Source organism: Schistocerca americana, chromosome 2 (genome assembly GCF_021461395.2).
Source record: "Schistocerca americana isolate TAMUIC-IGC-003095 chromosome 2, iqSchAmer2.1, whole genome shotgun sequence".
In the NCBI taxonomy this organism is placed as follows: Eukaryota; Metazoa; Arthropoda; class Insecta; order Orthoptera; family Acrididae; genus Schistocerca; species Schistocerca americana.
This window is the reverse complement of record NC_060120.1, coordinates 71,381,156-71,402,994: the sequence shown is the minus strand read 5'-3', so window position 1 is coordinate 71,402,994 and position 21,839 is coordinate 71,381,156. Positions and strand designations below refer to the sequence as shown.

General features: G+C 37.2%; 1 protein-coding gene across 1 annotated transcript in view; it reads left to right on the top strand.

Moving 5' to 3' along the window:
* LOC124591312 (puff-specific protein Bx42) overlaps positions 1-12,174 on the top strand; it is a 45,986-nt gene extending 33,812 nt beyond the window's left edge. The window contains exons 9-12 of the mRNA XM_047131724.1: positions 8,993-9,134; positions 9,211-9,310; positions 9,408-9,686; positions 11,083-12,174. Of these exons, the coding sequence (XP_046987680.1) occupies positions 8,993-9,134; positions 9,211-9,310; positions 9,408-9,686; positions 11,083-11,275 (714 nt within the window). The 3' untranslated portion in view covers positions 11,276-12,174. The remainder of the gene's footprint in view (positions 1-8,992; positions 9,135-9,210; positions 9,311-9,407; positions 9,687-11,082) is intronic.
* The last annotated feature ends 9,665 nt before the right edge of the window (positions 12,175-21,839 follow it).

The window sequence follows — 21,839 nt, the reverse complement described above, 5'->3', positions numbered from 1 at the left end:
GTCTTCTATACAGCTACAACAGCACTAAGCCATAGCCATATAGATGTTTACAAAATTGCGTTCCTCTTTTGAGGGAGGCACATGTACACATGTAGCTGCCGTGCCCAGCTCAGAGCAACTGTTGGGTATCTTCTTATGCCATCTTGACTATAAATTCATTTGTTGTCCTAAAATTACAGAAACAAAGTGAGATGGCTTAAACTTTTCAAACATAAGACATCTATTTATATGCACCAGGGCAGAAATCTCCATTTGCCCACCCTGATGTTGGTTTCCCGAATCACTTGGGATGTGTATTGAGATATTTTTTTAAAAAAAGTAATTAATTTACTTCCCCAATCGCCTGCAAGTTGACATTGTTCTTCTTTTCTGACGATGTCAAGATGTTCAGGTATCCCTAATCACTTTCCTGTTTCACAATTTGGTTGGAATGTCATAGTAGTAGAGAGAGATAAATACAACTCTAGAATTTTGTCGTTTTGTTACTGTGGTGGCTTTCTCTTTAGTGATTGATCAAGAAATTTGTTTTCAGTGTTTAATACCTCAGAATGATCTACAGGTTTTGTCAGTCTCTCAGAAGAATTGTACAGCTAAATTTAAAGGAGGATTTAAGGGTAGGTGTAAATATGCCACCTAAAATTTGAGTAAAAACTTGTTCTCTTTGCCTTCCACCATTGTCAGTATTAAAACAACTTACTGTATTTGCACAAATATAGCCCACACTTTTATTCCTAAATTTTGGCTTGAAAAATCATGGTGCAAACTACAGTCAAAATTTTCCACCATCAGGTGGTAAATTGTCAACTTCAGATTGACATTTGCACATATCTTACATGTTGAAAACTTAATACAGTAGCTTTTCTTTTAAAAAAAAAAAAAAAAAAAAAGGCAATTTTATATCACAAAACTGTGTCAACTTGTTTGTACAACTTGTTCACTTTCTAAAGAGCCACAGTGTGGCGACTGGTGGGAGTCGATGTTTCAGTATAAATCAGATGGCCTCAGTCAATACCAACAACTGTGCCAGTGCAGCCAACATAGCCAGCCATAGTTAGCAGATAACAGTATGCTCAAAGCATGCTCATAAACAGAAGCAGACATACATAAACCAAGAAATTCCAAATCACAGAAATGTTATGTATTTGAATTTGATGCAGTTTAAATTTGATGATGTGTTCAGTGATGCTACTCTTTGTTACAAAATAAGTAGCAGTACTGCTTAAATCAAATTTATTATTAAAAGTATTTGAAAGCCATTTAGCTACTTCTAATGATTCATATACTTTACTTCATGCTTTTCATTTTACCTATAGGAAACATTGTCAGCTGTAGGGTTTTTGTCTGATTTCCACTTTCATTTGGAAATCTCATTTGCTTCCACATTTTTAGTAATTGCAAATATGAATTTCAAATATCCTGAACAGGCATAAATCATTTACGAACACTGTGACCACACAAATTAAGAATTGTAATCAAGTATCGTTTAGACGGATTAAGGCAAAATTCGCACAACATTGAATAGTTACTGGTAACAAAAAATTTTTATTACTTTTGCCGAAAATATATAACTACAAGTACGTTAAATGTGAACACAACAAATCATTACACGGTTGGTCTAGTTTACTCCAGACTGTCAGTTCCACCCTAATCAAGCACAGTCACTTCTCATATAACAATGAAAATAATCAATTATGAGAAGGAAAGCTGTTACTCACCATATACAGGGTGTATACGACCCGGGACAACCGGGAGATCCGGGAAAAACCCGGGAATTTTTTCATCTGGGAGAAAACCGGGAAAAACCCGGGAATTTTTTAGAATTCCGGAAAGTTTTCATTGTTTTAGTTTTCAGTTAATTTTTTGCAATTTTGAATGGTAAAAGCCGTTACTCTAACAAAGGATATTACTGTATCCCGCTACTGCAGAATAATACTTCAACAATAAAACAAAAACGAGAGGAAAAAAAAGGAAAAGAACTTAAATTGTAAAGGAAATGAGCCATATACAACGACGACACATAGTCCTCATGCAAGCGTCTGCCAACAGCAAATGTGTCAAAGGCTTTAGGAAGTCTATGCAATACTTCATAACAACAAATTCCCTCCGTTGAGCGTGAAGTCACAACTGTTTACATTTGGTTCGTGTTAGCAGTTATGAGCGGGCTTATGCGCATGCTCTGTTGATTTGCATTTGAATTGTAGATTCTCCCCCTTCTGGCTACAGGAATGTGGCTGTTGGCTGTGCAAGCAGTCGCAGCAAGCAGGTAGATGCTACCGGGAAAGGGGGCACCAAATTTATATTCTCGAGGGAAAAAAAACTTGTTTCACAAAGCGCCTAGCATCCAGCGCACGTTGATCTATCAATCATTTATATAATTTTGAAACGCATCCCTGTTGGTTTTTGAACATTTTTGAACATGTTTTAAGTTAATTTCTGAATGAATCATAAGTAGATTTTTGAATGCGTGCATAGTGTACGTGATGTCTGTCAGGAGAATCCTTGTCACATCTAGAAATAAACTTTCCGCAAACAAAAGGGGATGGGGCTACACAAGCTGAGCGGAGTAAAGTCGAACGAATGAATGCCAGTCGCTGTCGTATTATGTGGTTGATTGGGTTTCCGAATGATCAGCGTTGTTATAATTACTAGCGAAATCCATAGATTCAGTCTTCCAGAATGGAAATAAATGACTACAGGAATAACAAGTGAGAAAGATTACGTATTATCTTCTCGTTGTATCCAAGAAAATGAAATTTTGACAGAAAATTTTTGGTGAGACCGCTACACTAGTAAGGAGGACCAGTTGTACAGTCCCCGGCTAGCAGCCGCTTAAGTTCTATTTTGGTAGTAACGCAGAAAACGTTTTGTACGAATATGTAACAACGCCTAACTGCAGAATAATCGTGGGGTTACTAAACTGATTATTCTGGCTGGGTTAGTGAAGCTAACCGGCGAACAAATTTTGAAAATGGCAGGAATAGCTACAGAAATGGTGATGACAAGATTGTTAGAATGATGAAGCAGAAGAAACTGGGACATCACACAAATTATGGAAGAATAAGACGATTCAAAATCTATATAAAAATTTCATAATACTACTTTTCGATCTCGTGCTTGAGAAACCAGTGCGTATGAATGAAATGTGAAACTATTTCCTAACATAAAGCTTTATGCTTGTAGTAGGCCTAATAGGCATTTGATATTGGCACCCATGAATTATATTCTGTCGTGTTATAAAAATAACCATTTGTGCCAAAACAGTCTCGCTTATTTGGTGTGTGTTACAAAACTGCTGCAATATTAGAAAGGCCTATTTTGCTTTACCTAGCATCAGATCGAGAAACCACACCAGTCTTGGGTATTATTTTGTATTAACAGCTTTTTCAGTAACGAAAATTCGATTTTTCATTTAGCAAACCGTTTGACGAACTTTGGTGAGGTAATAGATTCTTGCGCAGAAAGGAAAGCACATCATGTAAAGCTGTAGCAAGATTAGAGAGAAAAAATTCTAGGAAGTAAGGATTGAAGAAACGTTTACTTTCTTGCTTGTCTCTTGTCTATATTGATTTATGTATCCTATATTAAATTTTATGCCACACAAAACAACAAGTTATTAGCTAATAGACAATAAAGAGTGCAAATTTTCTGAGGAGTTCTTGTTCTCCAGATTACAAATAATCTCATCGCTATTAATGGCGAGTTTTTTAAAAAATAAAATAAAAAAGAGGGGCATGCTGTCAAACCGGCCGACTGGGAGCAGGAGAGGCACCACAGGAGAGGCACCACAGGACATTTCAGTTTCCACTGTCCTGAATATACTTTGATAGTATCGCTTAAAAAATATACACGTTTCAATTCCACAGAGCGAAATACGCTGACGTGCGATAGAAGAATGCTGTATGAAGAGACTTGACACTGCACTTAGGCACACTTAAGACCAAATAACATGTCTTACATTTTCTCGAACACGTATGTTTTATGTTTCAAACGTTTCAGAACGATGTGCCCTACAAGATGCACAAATTTTTGAAAATTCGACTTTTTTTTTAGTATTGACCCGATTCTCAAATATCGTGGATCCGGGGCTGATGCGCAGACCAGCCTGAGTTATAGTGGGTAGTCTCCATGTGACCCGTGTTTACATTTAGTGATTTTGCTGTTTCCCCTTCGTTTACTCTCACGCAAATGAAAATAAAACGGATATATGTGGCCGGGAGACATCAAGTGAATTAAAATACATTCATGTAATTATGGAAGGCTAAAATACATTATTAGTTTCAGATTTGATTTTATTTCCACCTTTCTGACAGTCAAGCATTAATCGCCTTGCAGAACAATGAAGTTATTTTTGTCTGTTTGCAGAAGAAATTTAGCTTTCATTAACCTTTTTCGCAGAGACAGTCAATGTATTTGAAACTAAATTTTTAATTCCACAGTACTGGCTAGTTTCAACTGTTCGCTGCATTTCAAGTGCACGTTTTCATCTTCTAGCACGTATGGCATTATGCCATAATAAAGAACCAAGCATGATATAATACAGTACTGGTGCTCCAAGAAAATTTGCATCCTGAAAACCACACTGAAAAGCTTAATATCAGATCGAGGTCTACTTCATTGGGAATCTGGACATACGAATGTGTACTTTAAGTGGCAGTTTAAATGTGCACATTTTAATATGGTTCACGAAAGTCTGATGCTCTTGGAGTACCCTGTGATGTCTTGCTGTTTTTACAACATAATGTAAAATCTTTTAATGTTTTACATGTACGTACATACGGGCTTCCTACGTCATGGTAGCTGCGCAAGCGAGGTGTCGCTTGTTATCTGCGCGCTCTGGCAACTGCTGAAATGAACCTATTTCTAACAGGTCGCGGAAAAATATTGCGAATGCTGGTTTGAAAAGCGTTACCTTCAAAGCAAATATCCTTTTACGTAAGTTGGATTGCGCGCGAGAATGTACCATGAATTTCTTAAATCACAGAGCGTTTGACTCTCATTTAAAAATCAACTCTTTGATGACGAGCCATTTAGAAGAATTTCGAACCCTGAAGATCAGACATTTATGTCATTATTAACAATTTTACTGGCACATTTATGTGATATATCTTAAAGTGTAACACGCGCAAAAAAATCAACATTATATGCGAAAGATTAGCTTCTCTTGCAGCTCATTAACCTTAGGGACCAATATTATATGTGAAAGCTTTTCTTTTCTTGTAGCAACACTGTGTAGATTAAATTAAACCATTAACTTGTGTGTTCGTGCTACTTAACAGTGATGTTGCTGTAGGCTGACTACATCACACGTCCTATGCTCTGAATAACCGCAAGCTAGGAAACACAACTCCTGACCATCGCTGCTCTAAATTTCCCAATAGGAGCAGCAAACGCAAATAAACACCGTTCACCAGGCTTCCATCAAATCCACATCCAATTGTGCATTCTATATGAGTGTGTGGTGGTCCCTATCAGTATATTCATTAGACCTGCCAATGTCATTTGGGTTCGCTGCATTTTGTACTTCCATTTTGCAGTAACGCTGTTAACAGTCAACATATAACTCGTATGAAATATTTCTGATGGAATACCCTGAATTAGCTGTTTCCTACAAGGGTGCACCACCACCATGCACAAAGTTCTTTCTGTTGACATAGCCTGTGTTCGATCTTAATAATTGTTTCCTTAAAAAATTTGTCACCAAAAACATGAAATTGTAATGACCTTGCAGTAAATGCTGTTTTGCACTTTGTCTATACACATGTGATCCTCCCTCTCTCCCACTCTCCCTCTCCCTCTCCATCCCCCCCTCCCCAAAGCAGGTTACTGTTTGTATTGTTATACTTCTTGTACAAATCCTAGAATAATCTTCAATTGTCGCTTCTGTTACTTGAAACAAGTCAATGTGGCACATTGATAATGCTGTAGACTTGAAATTGGGAGGAATGTGGTTAAAACCCCTTGTAATAGTGCATATTTAGTTTCTCTGCAGGTCTCCCAAACCCTCAAGGCAAATTTTGGGATGGTTTGTATGAAAATGATATGAGCTATTTCCTTCCTCATCTTTGTTCAGTGTGCAGTTGTTATTCTGCTTACATCATTCACCCTTGGAACCTTTCTTTCCTTCATTTAAGGAACTTGAACTCAATCGAATCGCTGATTTCAGAAACAACTGTTGTTCACAGAGACTGTTTTTCAGAAAAATGCACAAAAATTTTAATTTCATACATTAATCTGTAACTGCTAAAACATAGTGCACTATCCAGTGGTGTATGTGTATGTATTTTTGGGTGCAATTGCAGGTATCTCGCTTAAAGGGAAGTATTTCATAAATATCAGGTCAAGTATTGTTTCTGAGATTATGTTAATTGAATAACACACAATAGCAGGAAAACAGTATATGATTTGCACATTTCTTTTTTCAATTTTTAACTTTTACCTTTATGAATTTGATGAAGTTGCACAGTCAAATTTTGAACTAAATCTGTCTTCACATTGTTTTACATTACACTGCACTCCTTTATTGACTAATTGTAGACTGTGGTGTAAAATTCATGGACTTTATCTGGAATAAATCCTTCTAATTTCTTGATGTCAGCAATTTTCTCCGAACTTATTGGCACACGTGTTATATGCTTTCTCTGTGGGAAAGGGAATTGAGGAGTTGCAGTCAATACAAAGACAGAAAGCTTACATGACAGAGCTGTGGATATATGCCTTTCAAATCACGGTACAAGAAGTGTTACTTTCGTATTCATATTCAAAGAATTTGGCACCACTAACGACTGCTTCTGATCCCTGGGCACCTTTCTACTGGCACCACCAGAGAGATGGTATTTTGGGCCACCAGTTTTTGAATGCAAGAATACTGCTTGTTGAAACTACCTTCACTTGGAACGTGTTAACTTTTGAACTTGAAATAGCAGTCAGTTCACCAAATTGCTTGATGTGGTACACCCTATCCACTGAGTGGATTTTTCTCTTCACTACCGCGAAGTCTCTATCTCAGGGAAGAAATGAATGTCCATGTATAGGGAAATAAAGATTAATAGTGAGGAATCGCTCTGAAGCTTCCGGAGCCAGGAAAAGCCTTACAACGGTATGATTCCTACTTTGCCTGGGGCAACCACCTGAAAAAACACGCAGGTGCTTAAAAACATGCAGATGTTTAATGTTTTTTGGGAAGTTGTTTGTGATGAAATATAATAAGAATGAACACACTTCATTGGGTGTCTTCTTTACTGTTCCTTCATGATAAACACAGAATTTTGATTCACCGGTCTGCAGGTAGTGTATATTAAAGACATTCACAGTAAGCTGTTGATAGAAGAAGACCTCTTGAATGGGTATAGTTGGTAGGCATAGATTCTACATGAAGTCAATAGCAGTTCCTACTATTTCCTCATTATCAATGCATTTCTCTGTAATTTAACTAATGAGAAAAGAAAACTTAACTGCCCCTCTCTTGTGCATGACGAGTTCTGGAGAAGCTGTCTGTTTCTTTGTGTCATTAAGCATTGTATTTTTCATTTTAGTTGACAGTTATTCAAATTTGCCACACGTGTCAATGTGTCATCTTCTGAAACAGAGTGAAAAGCTTGTATTTTTCAGCCATGTCATGATATTTCACTTGAAACTGTTCATGCATGGTTTTTACATTAAACTGATTCTAGCAAATAATGGTGATCTCGAGAGCCATAGTGGGTTACTTTTTATGGGTAGAAGTTAATATGTCCAACAGTAGCATTTATTTCTGTACTATTTTTCGCATTGCCTGAACGATTTTTACCTCTTTGATTGGTAGTTGGGTTGACAAGTGCGAGTAGTTTGTTAATCCTTCATACTCTCATGTTTGTCACGCCATGAATGCTCCAGAATGCTTGCGTACATACCTCCACTTTTCTGGTACTAGAATTCAAAGAATATCTGAAGTTTTGCTGTCAAGGTTTATTATTAGAATCATTTGATTCTTTTTGCAAATGTCTTCTTCCAATACCTTTGACGGTAATCAGCCCTTGTGGATCAATCTTGTGCATCCTTTGAGTCCATATTGTAAAAATGTGTGTAGATCCCTATGCTTGTTTCATTTATTTCCTCAGAGCACTGTCGACAACTTCTGTGAAGTGAGATAAATATTCTATGTGAACCAGCAATACCAGCATTTTGCTTTTTACTAATTAATGCAAAAAATGTTAATAACATCGTATAATGGTTATAGTATCTACTCTATTTCTTCAGCACCATTTCCCACTGACGTTTTTGTGCTCCTGTCCTTTAATATGCAGCCTTTTAATCTTCTCATGTTGATATTTCGTATTTCTCACTCCTTCTTTCATTTTAATGTCCTGCAACCTCTAACTGTCAACAGAAGACATGTTGCACAATAATAAACTACATGCGGTTTACTCTCTTCACATGCAAAAGTGTCAGTGCGAGAGCGCACTTGTCACTTATTTCACTTCTACCAACACTATGTATAGAAACAACACTTCTCAGGACAAGTGTTCTTTCTGTGCTCACTGTAAATTTTGCCGATCCAAAACGCCTATATCAAGTGTGGGACAAGTTCTATTTCTCTTACCAGCCGACAGAGCTATTCTCACAGGACACTGCTGCACCTTAAACTCAAAACCAACAACTTGTGGACAAGTGTTGTTTCTGAAATCAGCTATTCAACTATATTACTGTCACATACACTTCTCTGCCATTGACCACTGAGCTGAGCTGTATAAGTCTATCTCGCAGGTTAACCTTAAATTATTATGGTATATATAGGTGTAAAGTGGTTCTTTTTAAATTCAAATAAATCTTCCTTTTGGGGCATATTGTGTTACTGACATACATCATTTTAAATATCCAAGTGCTGTTTTTTAAGATCTACACCCAGTGCTCTATATTTCCAGTTATTTGTAATTATGTGTAACTTGCAGCTGATGTTATAGTTATATGTTTCAAGCTTTATCTTACTGATGTATACATGTGTGATTTTTCTTAGGCTCGTGAAGCTGTGGAGATGCGAGCACAATTGGAGAAAAAGCTTGCACAAAAAGAAAAGGAGAAAAAGGAAGAGCACTTGAGACAGTTGGCTCAGAAGGCACGTGAAGAACGAGCCGGAATCAGAACACAGGCAGCGGCAGGTTTGTATAAAATTTGTCCTATAAATATGGTCAGATTTCTTGAGGAGTATAGAGACGTAAAACATTTTCTTTACAGAAAAAGATGAGGAGGCGAGGGAACGTGACCAAATGCGTTATGAAAGGCACAAGGATCGCCAGCGGGAAAAGAACATTGCAAGAGCTGCGCCTGATAAAAGGTACCATTTAATTTCTCCATAGTATCGGAAAACATGTAAATTATTTTTACTTTTACTAAAAGAAGTTCTAGTTAGAATTGTTACTTTCCTTTTTCAGAACGAAACTTCAACGAGAACGTGAAAGAGACATAAGTGAACAAATTGCCCTTGGTTTGCCAGCAAAAACCATCTCTGGAGGTGAAGTACAATTTGACCAACGTTTATTCAACACATCCAAAGGAATGGATTCAGGTTATGGAGATGAAGAGAGTTATAATGTGTATGACAAACCATGGCGTGATACTGGAAATCTTGGTTCACATATTTATCGCCCCAGTAGAAATCTGGACAAAGATGTGTATGGTGATGACTTAGATAAATTGATCAAGACAAATAGGTTGGTATTTTTACATTTCTATAATTTTCTTTATAGATATACAACTGAGAGATGGTGTAGTAAAAAGAAATACTCGAAGTACCTAATTTAGAAATACTGTTCTCATACTGAAAAAACATTTTTATGAGGTTAAATATTGCAGTGTAATATTAGTAGACTTGTGTTCGTGCCATTGACATCATAAAAAGGTTGATTATTCTTTTGTGTAAAAGCCTTCCTTTCATGGATGCGTACCAGTTTTTAGTTATATTCTTATTTCGAATTTAAAATATTTTGTAATTCGTATGTTGACGTAGTAGTAATTGTAAGACATGCAGTAGTTTTACACATTAAAATGTATATTAATGATACAAATTTAATCTTTAAATTTTTTTCTTTTTCGTGGGTTTTGGTGAGGAACTGTGGCTTATAAAAGAAATGTCCTGGCAAACATATTTTAGCAACTTGTGATAGCAAGCGAGAGTGCAAGTCTTACATACTGTACAGGTCCATCAGGACAATAGCCTGAACTTTTAGACTTTTAGATCACAAACTGGAATCATTTCTTCTTGTTAGTGGACCAACCTGAAACTGAAGATTTCCACTGACTGCCATCAATTAATATAAATGTTCATCAGCAGTAGAAATCTTTTTCCATGCATTTGTGAATTGAACCACAGAACATATCAGTAATGTTAAAAGAACAAAGAGGAAAGTGCATATCATGCAACTTACACTTTGGAGCATACCATAAACTTAGAGCATTTGTCAGCAGTAATGATTTCACATAATCCTTCTCATATTGATGTGCTTTATTGTATGTAGTTCAACAATGTAGACTGATATAGACAGTCCATTTTTCCATTTGTTGATTCTTGCTAATGGTCTTGTGATCATTATCTTTCTTCATTCTCTGTTTTTGCATTTTTACATGCATGAACCTGAATTCTGTAGATCTTTATTAATTTTTGTATTACCCCATTTGCTGATCAGTGTGCCTGACACACTTGTCTGTCATTTATCCAAGTAAAGTGGTGCAGTGGTTAAGGCACTGGATGCACACTTTGGAGGAACGGTATTCAAGTTCCTGTACAGGCATCCAAATTTAAGTTTTTTGTAATACCTATATTTTCACTCTTCGAAAGGGATACAGTTAAATTCCTAACCTTGCCTTACAATTTTTGTATCATAATGGAATGTTGTGGAATATATATGAAAAGAATGCATGCGTACGCGCTCACACATGTGCACACGCGCACGCACACGCATGCGCGTGTGTGTACACACACACAGGAGAGGTGTGTGTGTGTGTGTGTGTGTGTGTGTGTGTGTGTGTGTGTGTGTGTGTAACTGATTTTTTTGTTACTCCATAATTGATAATATAGGTTAAAACTATGGCTGCCATTTTCTGTTGCAGATTTGTGCCAGATAAAGAATTCAGTGGTACTGACCGCAATGCAACAAGAAGTGGACCTGTACAATTTGAGAAAGAAGAGGAAGATCCATTCGGTCTGGATCAGTTTCTTACACAGGCTAAAAGAGCCAGTAAACGTCCAAAAGAAGACAGAGATCGTAGGGATGACAGGGATAAAAGAAAACGAAGGGATTAACTCCAGTGAACGCAATACAGATATCAAGTATAGATGTGGATGACTGTAGCAAGTGTTAACAGTGCATGAAATGTAACTTTGTGGACATATTTGTTAGTGATTTGGTGTACTCTGTGACATTATAATTTGATTTCAGTTATTTCTTATGATGCAGATTTCCTTAAATTTCATCTGAGTTGTTAACAGTGTAATCATTGTGGCTGCTGTACATATCACCAATATATGAATAGTCCAAATGATCACAGACTAATATGAAAAATATTTTTTAATAATAGATAACAAAGCTATTGTGTTCAAACAGCAATAACATTTTGTTTCAGTTACAGATTAGTGTAGCACCTGTACATAAAACTATTCGTGGAAGCTAATGGTATATTAGTTACCCAAATATGGCAGATTTGATGCAAATGTCATTGTATGAAACTAAAATTTTCAACTTTCATATATGTTATGAATCATACTGCATTGTACATTGTACAAATACACTAAAATGTGTATTATGTGCAAAGGATCATAAGTATATAAAAAAAGGTTCAAGTAAACAAGTGTGCACAAATAGCAGAATATTACCTGCCAGGTAAGGCTACTCTAGTTGACATGTGGAAAGAAATTGCGAAACCTTGTGTTCAAAATGAATGATATTCGACAACAGACAGTTACAGAGTTAATTAGTGTAGGGTTTGGCAATTATTGAAAATGCCATGATTACTATTATGTATGCTTCTAGAAGTTGCTAATGTTTGCACATAATTTAGTGACTGCTTGAGGCCAGCTTGTGACTGCAAATGTTTATGTTAACAGATCTATCTTCATCCACCTCCCACAGTTGTCTTTTAAAGAAGCGTTTAGTAGCCATAAATTTGTGCAAGTTATGAAATATAACAACATTGATATCTTTTTACATGTTTAATGAATTATTTGCTGAAGTTACTGACTGATGTGTAATATGACCACTTGTCCCATTTTTAAGATGTTTTGATTTATGACATCAAGTGAATTTATTTACAGCAGCAGTCATGTTGTGGAGAAGTATTTGAAGCAATAATGATGTACATATGCCTTTCTTGAACATCACAAAATTCCTGCAAAATGTTTCTTGGAGAAGCTGTGGTGCATATGGTCAAAATAATACCAAGTTGATCATCTAGAAATGAGCTATTCCCAGATGATTTGCCATTATGAAACCTTTGACATGTTAGCTGGGATTTGCATGTGTCTGCTGATTGTGATACTTATTCCCTGGGGAAATTGCCCTTGCTAGGCTGGGTTCCCTTTACCAACATGCAGCTCAGGCCAAATATACAGTGTTCATGTTTCATTTGTGTGAACCCCAAATATGTATTAGTACACATACTGGAACAAAACTCTTAGGTGTTACTTTGATAATGTTGTTTCTTAGCTCAGTTACACAGAGCGACTGAAGACTTGTTCTGCATGTACTTTCCACCTTTACTCAGAAAACTTGATACTTCTTAACACTACAACAATTGCACCAGTTTTCCTTCATGTGTTGTGAACCATTTGATAATGCCATTTTGATTTGAATCACCCTGTCAGTCACAAAGTTACTTTAATTTCATCATATATTATGCTAACTACTTGTAGTTGTCTGGTTTGTGGCATTTTGTTTTGCACAACACTATATGGGGTAGAACAGACTGATATGTGTAGTTTGAGACAAAGATAAAAACAATTAAGAATGCTACAGGAGAAAAAATAAACATAACACTCTACCACCTCATTTACAAGTTAATGTGAAGGTGTAAGCAAATATAAGTTTAAAATAATGTATCAGATGATAAAACATTCTTGAGTTTCCAACCATGTAAGCTGGTTAAAAATCTGTGAACTTTCAGCAAAGTACTCCTCAGCGTTTGTCAAGTGGTGACTGTAGTGTGACTGCTGCTGCTGTTCTTAAACAGCCACACTACTATTTGTGACGTCATATGGTGCCCAGCCCAACACCATATAAAGTATTGTGTTGCAGGTCCATCATGCCCACTTCAATCTTCCAGTAGCCGGATCTCAAACTCTGCTTAACTATAGATCACCATCTTTATTGAGGGTGTTACCAGAAGTTTTAGCTGTATCACTTCATTTATTGCTATTCCAGAAACTATTTGTCCATTCAATAATAGATGTCTCATCAAAAGAAATTGAGTGTCCGTTTTCCAGAGTGTGTTCTGCTATCAATGACTTCTCAGAATACCATAAGTGCAAACCACTTCATGTTCTATAAGGTACTTTTCAATAACACACACAGTATGTCCAGTGTAAAACTGTCCAACATACATGGTGTTTTGTACACCACTGCCATTCAGATCATCATAATCATCATTCATGAACCTAATGGGTTAGTTTTGCGAGAGGCCTGAAGACTGAATCAGTTTTATATCTCTGTAGGAGCGTACTACTCTTTCCTGGGCCACAGAATGGCTGAAATCCAAGCTTCTACGCGTTCTCCGTGGGGACCTTCTTTTTAAGTGCCTTTGATGAAATGGCTTATGCAATTTGTCAGTTGTTGTAGCTATTTTTCTTTCAACACTTTCTGTAAGTGGTTCAATTTCTTCAGCAGGTTTTCAGCTACTCAAATTAGTTTATTCAATGCACCAAGGCCCTAAGAGCAGAACATTTCTGTGTAGGGCAGTGGTAGCTAGTATAGAGCAAATACTGGCCGGTGTGGGTGGGTTTCCAGTAAACACTGTGGCTGAGAAACCCATTTGGTTTTCAGCAGACAAGAATTTCAAGGAACAGCAAGTAACTCTGTCTCTGACCTCCACCATGAACTTGATGTCATGGAGGATGCTGCTGTTGTACTAGAACTCTCCCAGTTTTTCATGTCCATGAGGCCAGACAGCGTATGTGCTGTCAGCGTAATGATAAAAGCATGTAGGCTTCACAGTAGCCATGTCCAAGTGATGTCTTCCATGAACTGGTTGGTTATAACTGCAACTAATGGGCTCCCCATTAAGACGCTTCTGTATGATTAAAATATTGTCCACCATCCAAAAAATACAATGATGGAAGAGTGTGCCCAGACTTCAGCACAACTTATAACTTACAGTCCATTCTCATCTCATATCCACACATAATGTAGAGAGCTGCCCACTTCCCAGAACATTGAATGCAAATATGGTATGCTGTGTTTGAACTGATTTATTACTAGCCACACAGAAAGGTGTGCCCCCAATGCTAGAGGAACTCTGTGTTATGGGGGAGCAGTCACTTCTTTATTCAGAGTGATTGTGACATCTTTCAGTCTGAGTTTTTTTCTCTTCAGTATAACAGTATGCTGCAAAACATCATATCATGCTACAAAGACTCTTAGTTAACATCTGTGCATGTCCAACCTGCTAAATCTTTTTCTTGTTTTGTATTGCACTGGAAGTCAGTGGTGTGGCACCCTCCCACCCTTTTTTTCCTGTGCCTTAAAGGTAGGTATTTTCTTGTCCACATCTAATATAAGTTGGACATTAGTTCCAAATCTTTCCACTTACAAACACAGAGTGCCTGAAGGTCCCTAAGATATATATACTCGATGCTTCAGTATCCCATAATCATATGGGGTTAAGCATTTATCAGCATTCATAACTAAGTTGAAGTCTGAGCTACAGTTCTAAAAGAACATTAAAGGAGGAGAACTGCATTTAGCTACTCATGTACTTTGCTGTAAGGCGTTGGCACACCTTGTCACAAATGCGAAATATTGTAAAATTCCTTACAATACATTATGATACATAATTTTTACACCCTAGTAAACACTCTTTAAGTGTTCATTTTTACAATTAACTTCAGCCTATGTAGAGTACACTTACAGTAAGTTCTGTGTATTTTGCTCTTGGTACTATTTGTAATGCAGGTAAGTTTGTGACAAGCTTAAAATAGGAACCTGAAGGACATACTTAATCTTCTGTGTGTTTCAGCCATTAAAGTATTGCAGAACTGGTATGCGTAGAAACCTGTCAAGATTATCTACATCTTTTTTTCTGGAAGTTGTGATATGCTGCGGTGTAGTAGTTTTGAATGTTGTTATTGCAGTTGTAATAAAGAAGGAGCTGCACTAAAACAATTATGTGCCAATGGCACAGAAAAAGAGCCATTGAGAGCTGCAATTTGTTACTAGTTTCTGTCTTAATGTGTCCAGAAATGCCACTGCTTTGGAGAATGAACAAAAATTTAGAGGCAATGAGATCTGGTGAAGTCTGAGAGCAGAGAGGTAAAAATGTAAGACAGGACTAGCATTCAAAGGATTAAGTTCAATTAGATTATTTAGCTGCCTAGTGGTCATGGAAAAATGTCAGAAATGATGTAGAATGACAAATAGCAGATAACCACTATGTTTAAGCCAAAGGCAAAGTCCAGATGGAATCAATCATTGTTTGATTCATCTAGGAAATCGTCTTAATAAAGAAGGCCATATTAGGATTACTGTACATCATTACACTAATGTAGCTTGTTATGTTTATGGAAAGTCTCCTCACATTAGAAGATAATGTTGTCTTTGGTATTATCTAAAAGCTCTAAATGAAGTGTTCTGTTGATCATGTATGTACATTGATTGAAAAAATTATTCTGGAGACTGGATCATTCATACATTGATGTGAAAGGTATGTTGCTCCTCACTGAGTGATATAAAATGTTGCTTGCAAGATATGCTACTAATGTATCCATAAAAGTCATAGCAACATCACCCATTGTTTTTACTAGCTTTTAAAAAGAGGAAGCATGCTTACAAACAGAACTGCAAAATAACTATAGATATAAGAGAAACACCTCATACATTTTTTTTAAAATGTGTGTAAGAAATTGTGCTTTTGCAATATCAGCACAAAAAATTAAAGAACAGATATAATATCTGTAGGCGCAGAATTACTTGCTTAATATGGATAGATTACTGGACAGTGTACTTTCACATGGCTTAATATCTTCATTTTAGCGCCCGAAAACCTCAAACCACACACACACAATATCTTCATTCTCACCTATTAGTAAGAGGTCGTGTGCATAATGGATTAATAGCTGACATACGGTGGACATACAAATTAAGCAGAATAGGAGCCAAGACATCCTTGAGACAGTCCATGGTTTAGGATTCTCCATCTGCTTGCTTTTACGTTCAGAGAAAATGAAAAATGTTGATCTGGGAGCACGTGGATTAGTAAACATGCTAGCTTCTGATGTGGAATTACTTCATCAAACTTGAACATCAGGCTTTCTTCATCATAAGCTGCCCTTAGATCCATGGAAGCGCTGCAGCCGGTTTGATGCCTTTCTGAAATCCATGTTCAACAAATGCTTTAAGTGTTAACAGTTGATCACAGCAATTCAGATTTTCTGCTTGATTGAGGTTTTTTTTATCAATAGCCTCTCAGATGTGATTGAGAATTGGCTTCTCCAGTGATTTATACATCATGCCAAGTAGTGGGACAGGTTGATATGTAGCCACTTCAATTCCTTTTTTGCCTCATTTCAAAACTATGCCAGCTGCAGCTGTCTCAAGTATTTTTAGTAGTTTCCCACGTAATATTGATTGATGATGCTGTAACATCCATAGATAACTTGTGTAAGATTCACTTTTCCTCAATTAATTAGATTTAAACCAATAATAAACTTTTTTCTGACATAGCATGAGCTTCACCTCTGGTAGTAGTTCACATACCTGAGTAATGGCAAACTGCTTGGTTCCACATTTAAGTACAAGTTCTCTCCTTAACTTAGGGTGAATTTGCAGATTGAAGGAAAACAAAGGCACAGTGCATTCAATAGGACCAGGTCTAGTGCAATATTGTGACAATCAGACCAACCTTCAGGTTGTTGTTGCTTTATTTGTCTGATCGTAATGATAACAATAAATCATTTTGATCAGTCAGACATTGCTAATTAAAGGTTAAACTGTTTCACAGAACTGTAAATGGTATCAAAGTGTAAATACTTGGATATATGTTACAGGATAATTGCTGTACAAATCACTTGCTGTAAAAAGAGTAATGTAATTCCTGCTTAAATATATTTTTTAAAGTGCAGAGAATACTCTTTTGTTAAAGACAGTGAATGAAACTTACATGTACTACCGGATTAAGACTGTTTGATGATGTAATCCAAGTCGGGTTAAAATTTTGCTTTCTGAAGTGACAATGAAATGTTCTGTTGCCATTTTTTTTAATTTGGTGCCAGTGGTACAGTGGCTTTATTTCTATTCATTCTGTTTAATTAGTGATGAAAGATTGCTTGTCAACATTGATTTCTTCAAGTAAAGCAGTGTTGCTGAATTGTAATCAGTTGTAAAGAATAAAGGTACTTTTATAACAAATGTTGTTTCATCAGTTTACTTTTAAGTATGCAATCTTTCTGTCTGTGTGTGATTTCCAGAATGAAATTTTCACCCTGCAGCAAGTGTGCACTGATACGAATCTTCCTGGCAGATTAAAACCATGTGCAGACTGAGACTCAGACTCTGGACCCCTGCCTTTAGGAAAGTCTGGGTCCAGCACACAGTTTTAATCTGTCAGGAAGTTTTGTGTCAATGCACACTCTCTAGCAGAGTGAAAATTTCACTGGAAACATCCCCGAGGCTGTGGCTAAGCCCTGTCTCCGCAATATTCTTTCTTCCAGGTGCGCTGGTCCTGCAAGTTTTGCAGGAGAGCTACTGTGAAGTTTGGAAGGTAGGAGAAGCACTGGCAAAAAGTAAAGCTGTGAGGACGAGTCACAAGTCATACTCGGTAGCTCGTGGTAGGGCACTTGCCTGCAATAGGCAAAGGTCCCGAGTTTGAGTCTGAGTCCGGCACACACTTTTAGTTTACCAGGACGTTTCAGCATGTGATTTGTTTTTTTCTCTTGTGCAAATGTTAAAAACATAAACTAAGTACATCATAACATGGTGGCAGATGAGAACTAAACAACTTTCACAAGAAGCGTATAAAATTTAAGATAAATAAAAGGCCACTGTTCTCTCAGGGTAACATCATTATATAATAATAAAATTATATAATAATAAAAATATCTTGGGTTGTGAGTTCGTTCTACGCTGCTTTATAGATTTTGAAGAAAAATCATCAGCAATGATGACTGAAGACCACCAGTATATTGTATACCCCATTTCTACCAACAGCCTTGTCAAACAGGGCAGAGTAGCATACTGGGGATCAGGGCACCTCTTGCCCTTAGGGTGGACAATTGCCCCTAAAGGTGACGCAGTCAGTGGTGGCATCAGAATGCAGGAGACAATGGAAATCACTTCATTAAAGAGACACGATGTGCATCCATACCACATGTGATATGTCATTGAAAAAGTGTCATGATGATCTCTCCTTTAGCAGAAGATTCTGGATTAGTCTCCCATCCAGATTGCTGGGAGGGAATTCCCAAGGGGGAGGTAATCATGAGAAACAGCTTGAAAAAAAACAACAAAAGGATAACATTCTGTGAGTTTGAACATAGTGTATCAAGAGTCTGAAAGTGGCAAGGAAGATAGAAAATATGAGAAGGTAAATGTAAGTCTCAATTTAGATGTACTGAAAGTCATTGAAGTACAATGGAAAGGAGATAAGGATTTCTGGTATATGAGTACATTATAACAGAAGCAGAAAATGCTATCATGGGAGTAGGTTTCATTGTTTAATAGGAAGGCAGAGCAAAAAGTGAATTACTATGATAATGTTAGTAATAGGATTATTCTAAGCAGCATCGACAGCAAATTATTGCCAACCACAACAGTCCAAGTATTTCACAAACAGAAGAGAAAATTGTATGATGTTTCTGTACAGGTAGCTCACTATGTAAAGGTGCATGACAATCCAATAATCACCTGTGATTTGATTGCTATAGTAGGAGAAGCAATGAAGGAGACTTCCAGGAGAATACAGTTGCAGTAGTAGGAGTGACAGAGGAGTAAGACTCCTGACTTCTGCAATAAATTTCAGTTAGTAATAACAAATGAACAGTTCAAGAAACACATTGGAAAGAGATGTCTACATGATTACTCTGCCTTTCACAATTAAGTGCCTGGCTGACGGTACGTTGAAACACCTTCAAGCTATTTCTCTACCATTCCACTCTCGATCGACATGAAAAACGAATGCTTAAATCTTTTGTGCAAGCTCTTATTTCTCGTATTTTATTGTATGATCATTTCTCCCTATGCAAGTGGGCAATAACAAAATAAGTTTCACCATCAGAGGAGAAAGTTGGTGATTGAAATTTCACAAGGAGATCCTGCCGCAATGAAAAACACCTTTGTTTTAATGATTGCCACCCCAATTCGCATATCATGTCCTGGCACTCTCTCTATCCTGTTTCACAATAATACAAAGGGAACAGTCCTCCTTTGAAATTTTTCAATGTACTCTGCCAATCCTATACAATATGGATCTCCACACCGCACAGCATCACTCCAGAAGAAAACGGAAAGTACAGTGTAGGCAGTGTCTTTAGTAGAGTTGTTACATTTTCTAAATGCTCTGCCAATAAATCAGTCTTTGGTTAGCTTTCCCCACTATGTTATCTTTGTGATTGATTGTTCCAGTTTAAGCTATTCGTAAGTGTAATCTTTAAGCACAGGGTGTTTCAAAAACAATGACCTGACTTCAAACTTCCATATTTATTGCTAAAAACATACTACAGGCATGGGATGCATTGCAAAACACAAAATCTTAGTTTCAGATTTGATATTACAAATGCTTTGTGCGTGCTCACCAGCGGCAGCATGAACATCATCTATACGATAGCTAAATTCATCATAAACTTTACACAGTGTTTCTGCTTCTACAAAAGTTATGGTGGCTGTTATTCTGTTCTTAACTTTTTCTATGTCACGAGTTAAACGGGAGATGACCACGCTTTCCTACACATATCCCCACAAGAAAAAATCACATGGGGTCATGTCTGGCTATCTTGGAGGCCAAGAATGCCGGGTCATGTCTTGGGGCCCTGTGTGCCCCTGTCCAGTGTTGGGAGGCAGAGTGTCATTGAGAACTGACATACATTGTTGTGCTATTATGGTGGAACTCCATCCTGTTGGAAAATGAAGTGCTCAGAGTGCTCTTGAAGTTAAGGGAAAAGGCAATTCTAATGCATTTCAAGATTGCTCAACATTGGATAGGTACACAGGAGCCTGAGAAGTGCATTCTCGTGATCACCAGACATGACCCCAAGCGATTTTTTTCATGTGGGAATATGGGAAGGAAAATGTGTTTATCTCCCCGTCACCTCATGATGTAAAAGAAGGGAAGAACAGAATAACTGCCTCCATAACTTCTGTAAAAGCAGATACATTTTTCAAAGTTGTTTATGACAAATTGAGCTATCATCTAGATGTTGTTCATGCTGTTGCTGGTGGACACACAGAGCATCTGTAATAGCATAGCTAAAACTTTAAGACTTTGTGAGTATTTTGCAATTATCACATGTCTGTAGTGTGTTTATATCAATGAATAGTCCGCCCCCCGGTAGCTGAGTGGTCAGCCCGACAGACTGTCAATCCAAAGGGCCCGGGTTCGATTCCCGGCTGGGTCGGAGATTTTCTCCGCTCAGTGACTGGGTGTTGTGTTGCCCTAATCATCATCATTTCATCCCCATCGACGCGCAAGTCGCCGAAGTGCCGTCAAATCGAAAGACTTGCACCAGGCAAACGGTCTACCCGATGGGAGGCCCTCGTCACACAACATTATTATCAATGAACATGGAGTTTTGAAGTCAAGTCGTTCTTTTTGAAACACCTTGTATTTAGTTGAATTTTCAGCCTTCAAAATTGTGTGATTTATTGTGTAACCAAAATTAAGTGTGTTTCTTTTAGCACTCATATGGATTTCATGCTTTTTGTCATTTGGAGTCAATTGCCACTTTTCGTACCATCAAATGTCTCATCTAAATCATTTTGCAATTGGTTTTGATTATCTGATGACTTTATAAAATGGTAAATAACAGCATCATCCACAATCAATCTAAGATGGCTGCTCAGATTGTCTCCTATGTCATTTATGTAGATCAAGAATAGCAGAAGGCAAATATCACTTCCTTGGGAAACACCAGATATTACTTCTGGTTTGCTCAAAGACTTTCCATTAATTACTATGAACTGTGTCCTTTCTGACAGAAAATCATGAATCAAGTCACAAAACTGAAGTAACACTCCATAGACACACAATCTGAATAGGAGACACTTGTGAGAAAAGGTGTCAAAAGCCTTGTGAAAATCTAAAAATATGGAATCAGTTCGACATTCCCTGTCAGTAGCTCTGATTACTTCGTGAGAATAAAGAGCTGTTGTGTTCCATGAGAACGATATTTTCTGAATACATGCTGACTATTTGTCCATAGACTGTTTTCTTCAAGGTAATTTATAATGTTTGAAGACTGTATATGTTCCAAAATCCTAATGCCAGTCATTGTTAATGATATTGATCTGCAGTTCAGCAGCTTATTCCTATTTCCTTTTTTGGGTGTTGGTGTGACTTTTGCAACTTTCCAGTCTTTAGGTACAGAACTTTCGGTGAGTGAGGTGTCATTTGTGATTGCTACATATGGAATTACTGTAACAGCATATTCTGAAAGGAACCTGAGTGGTATA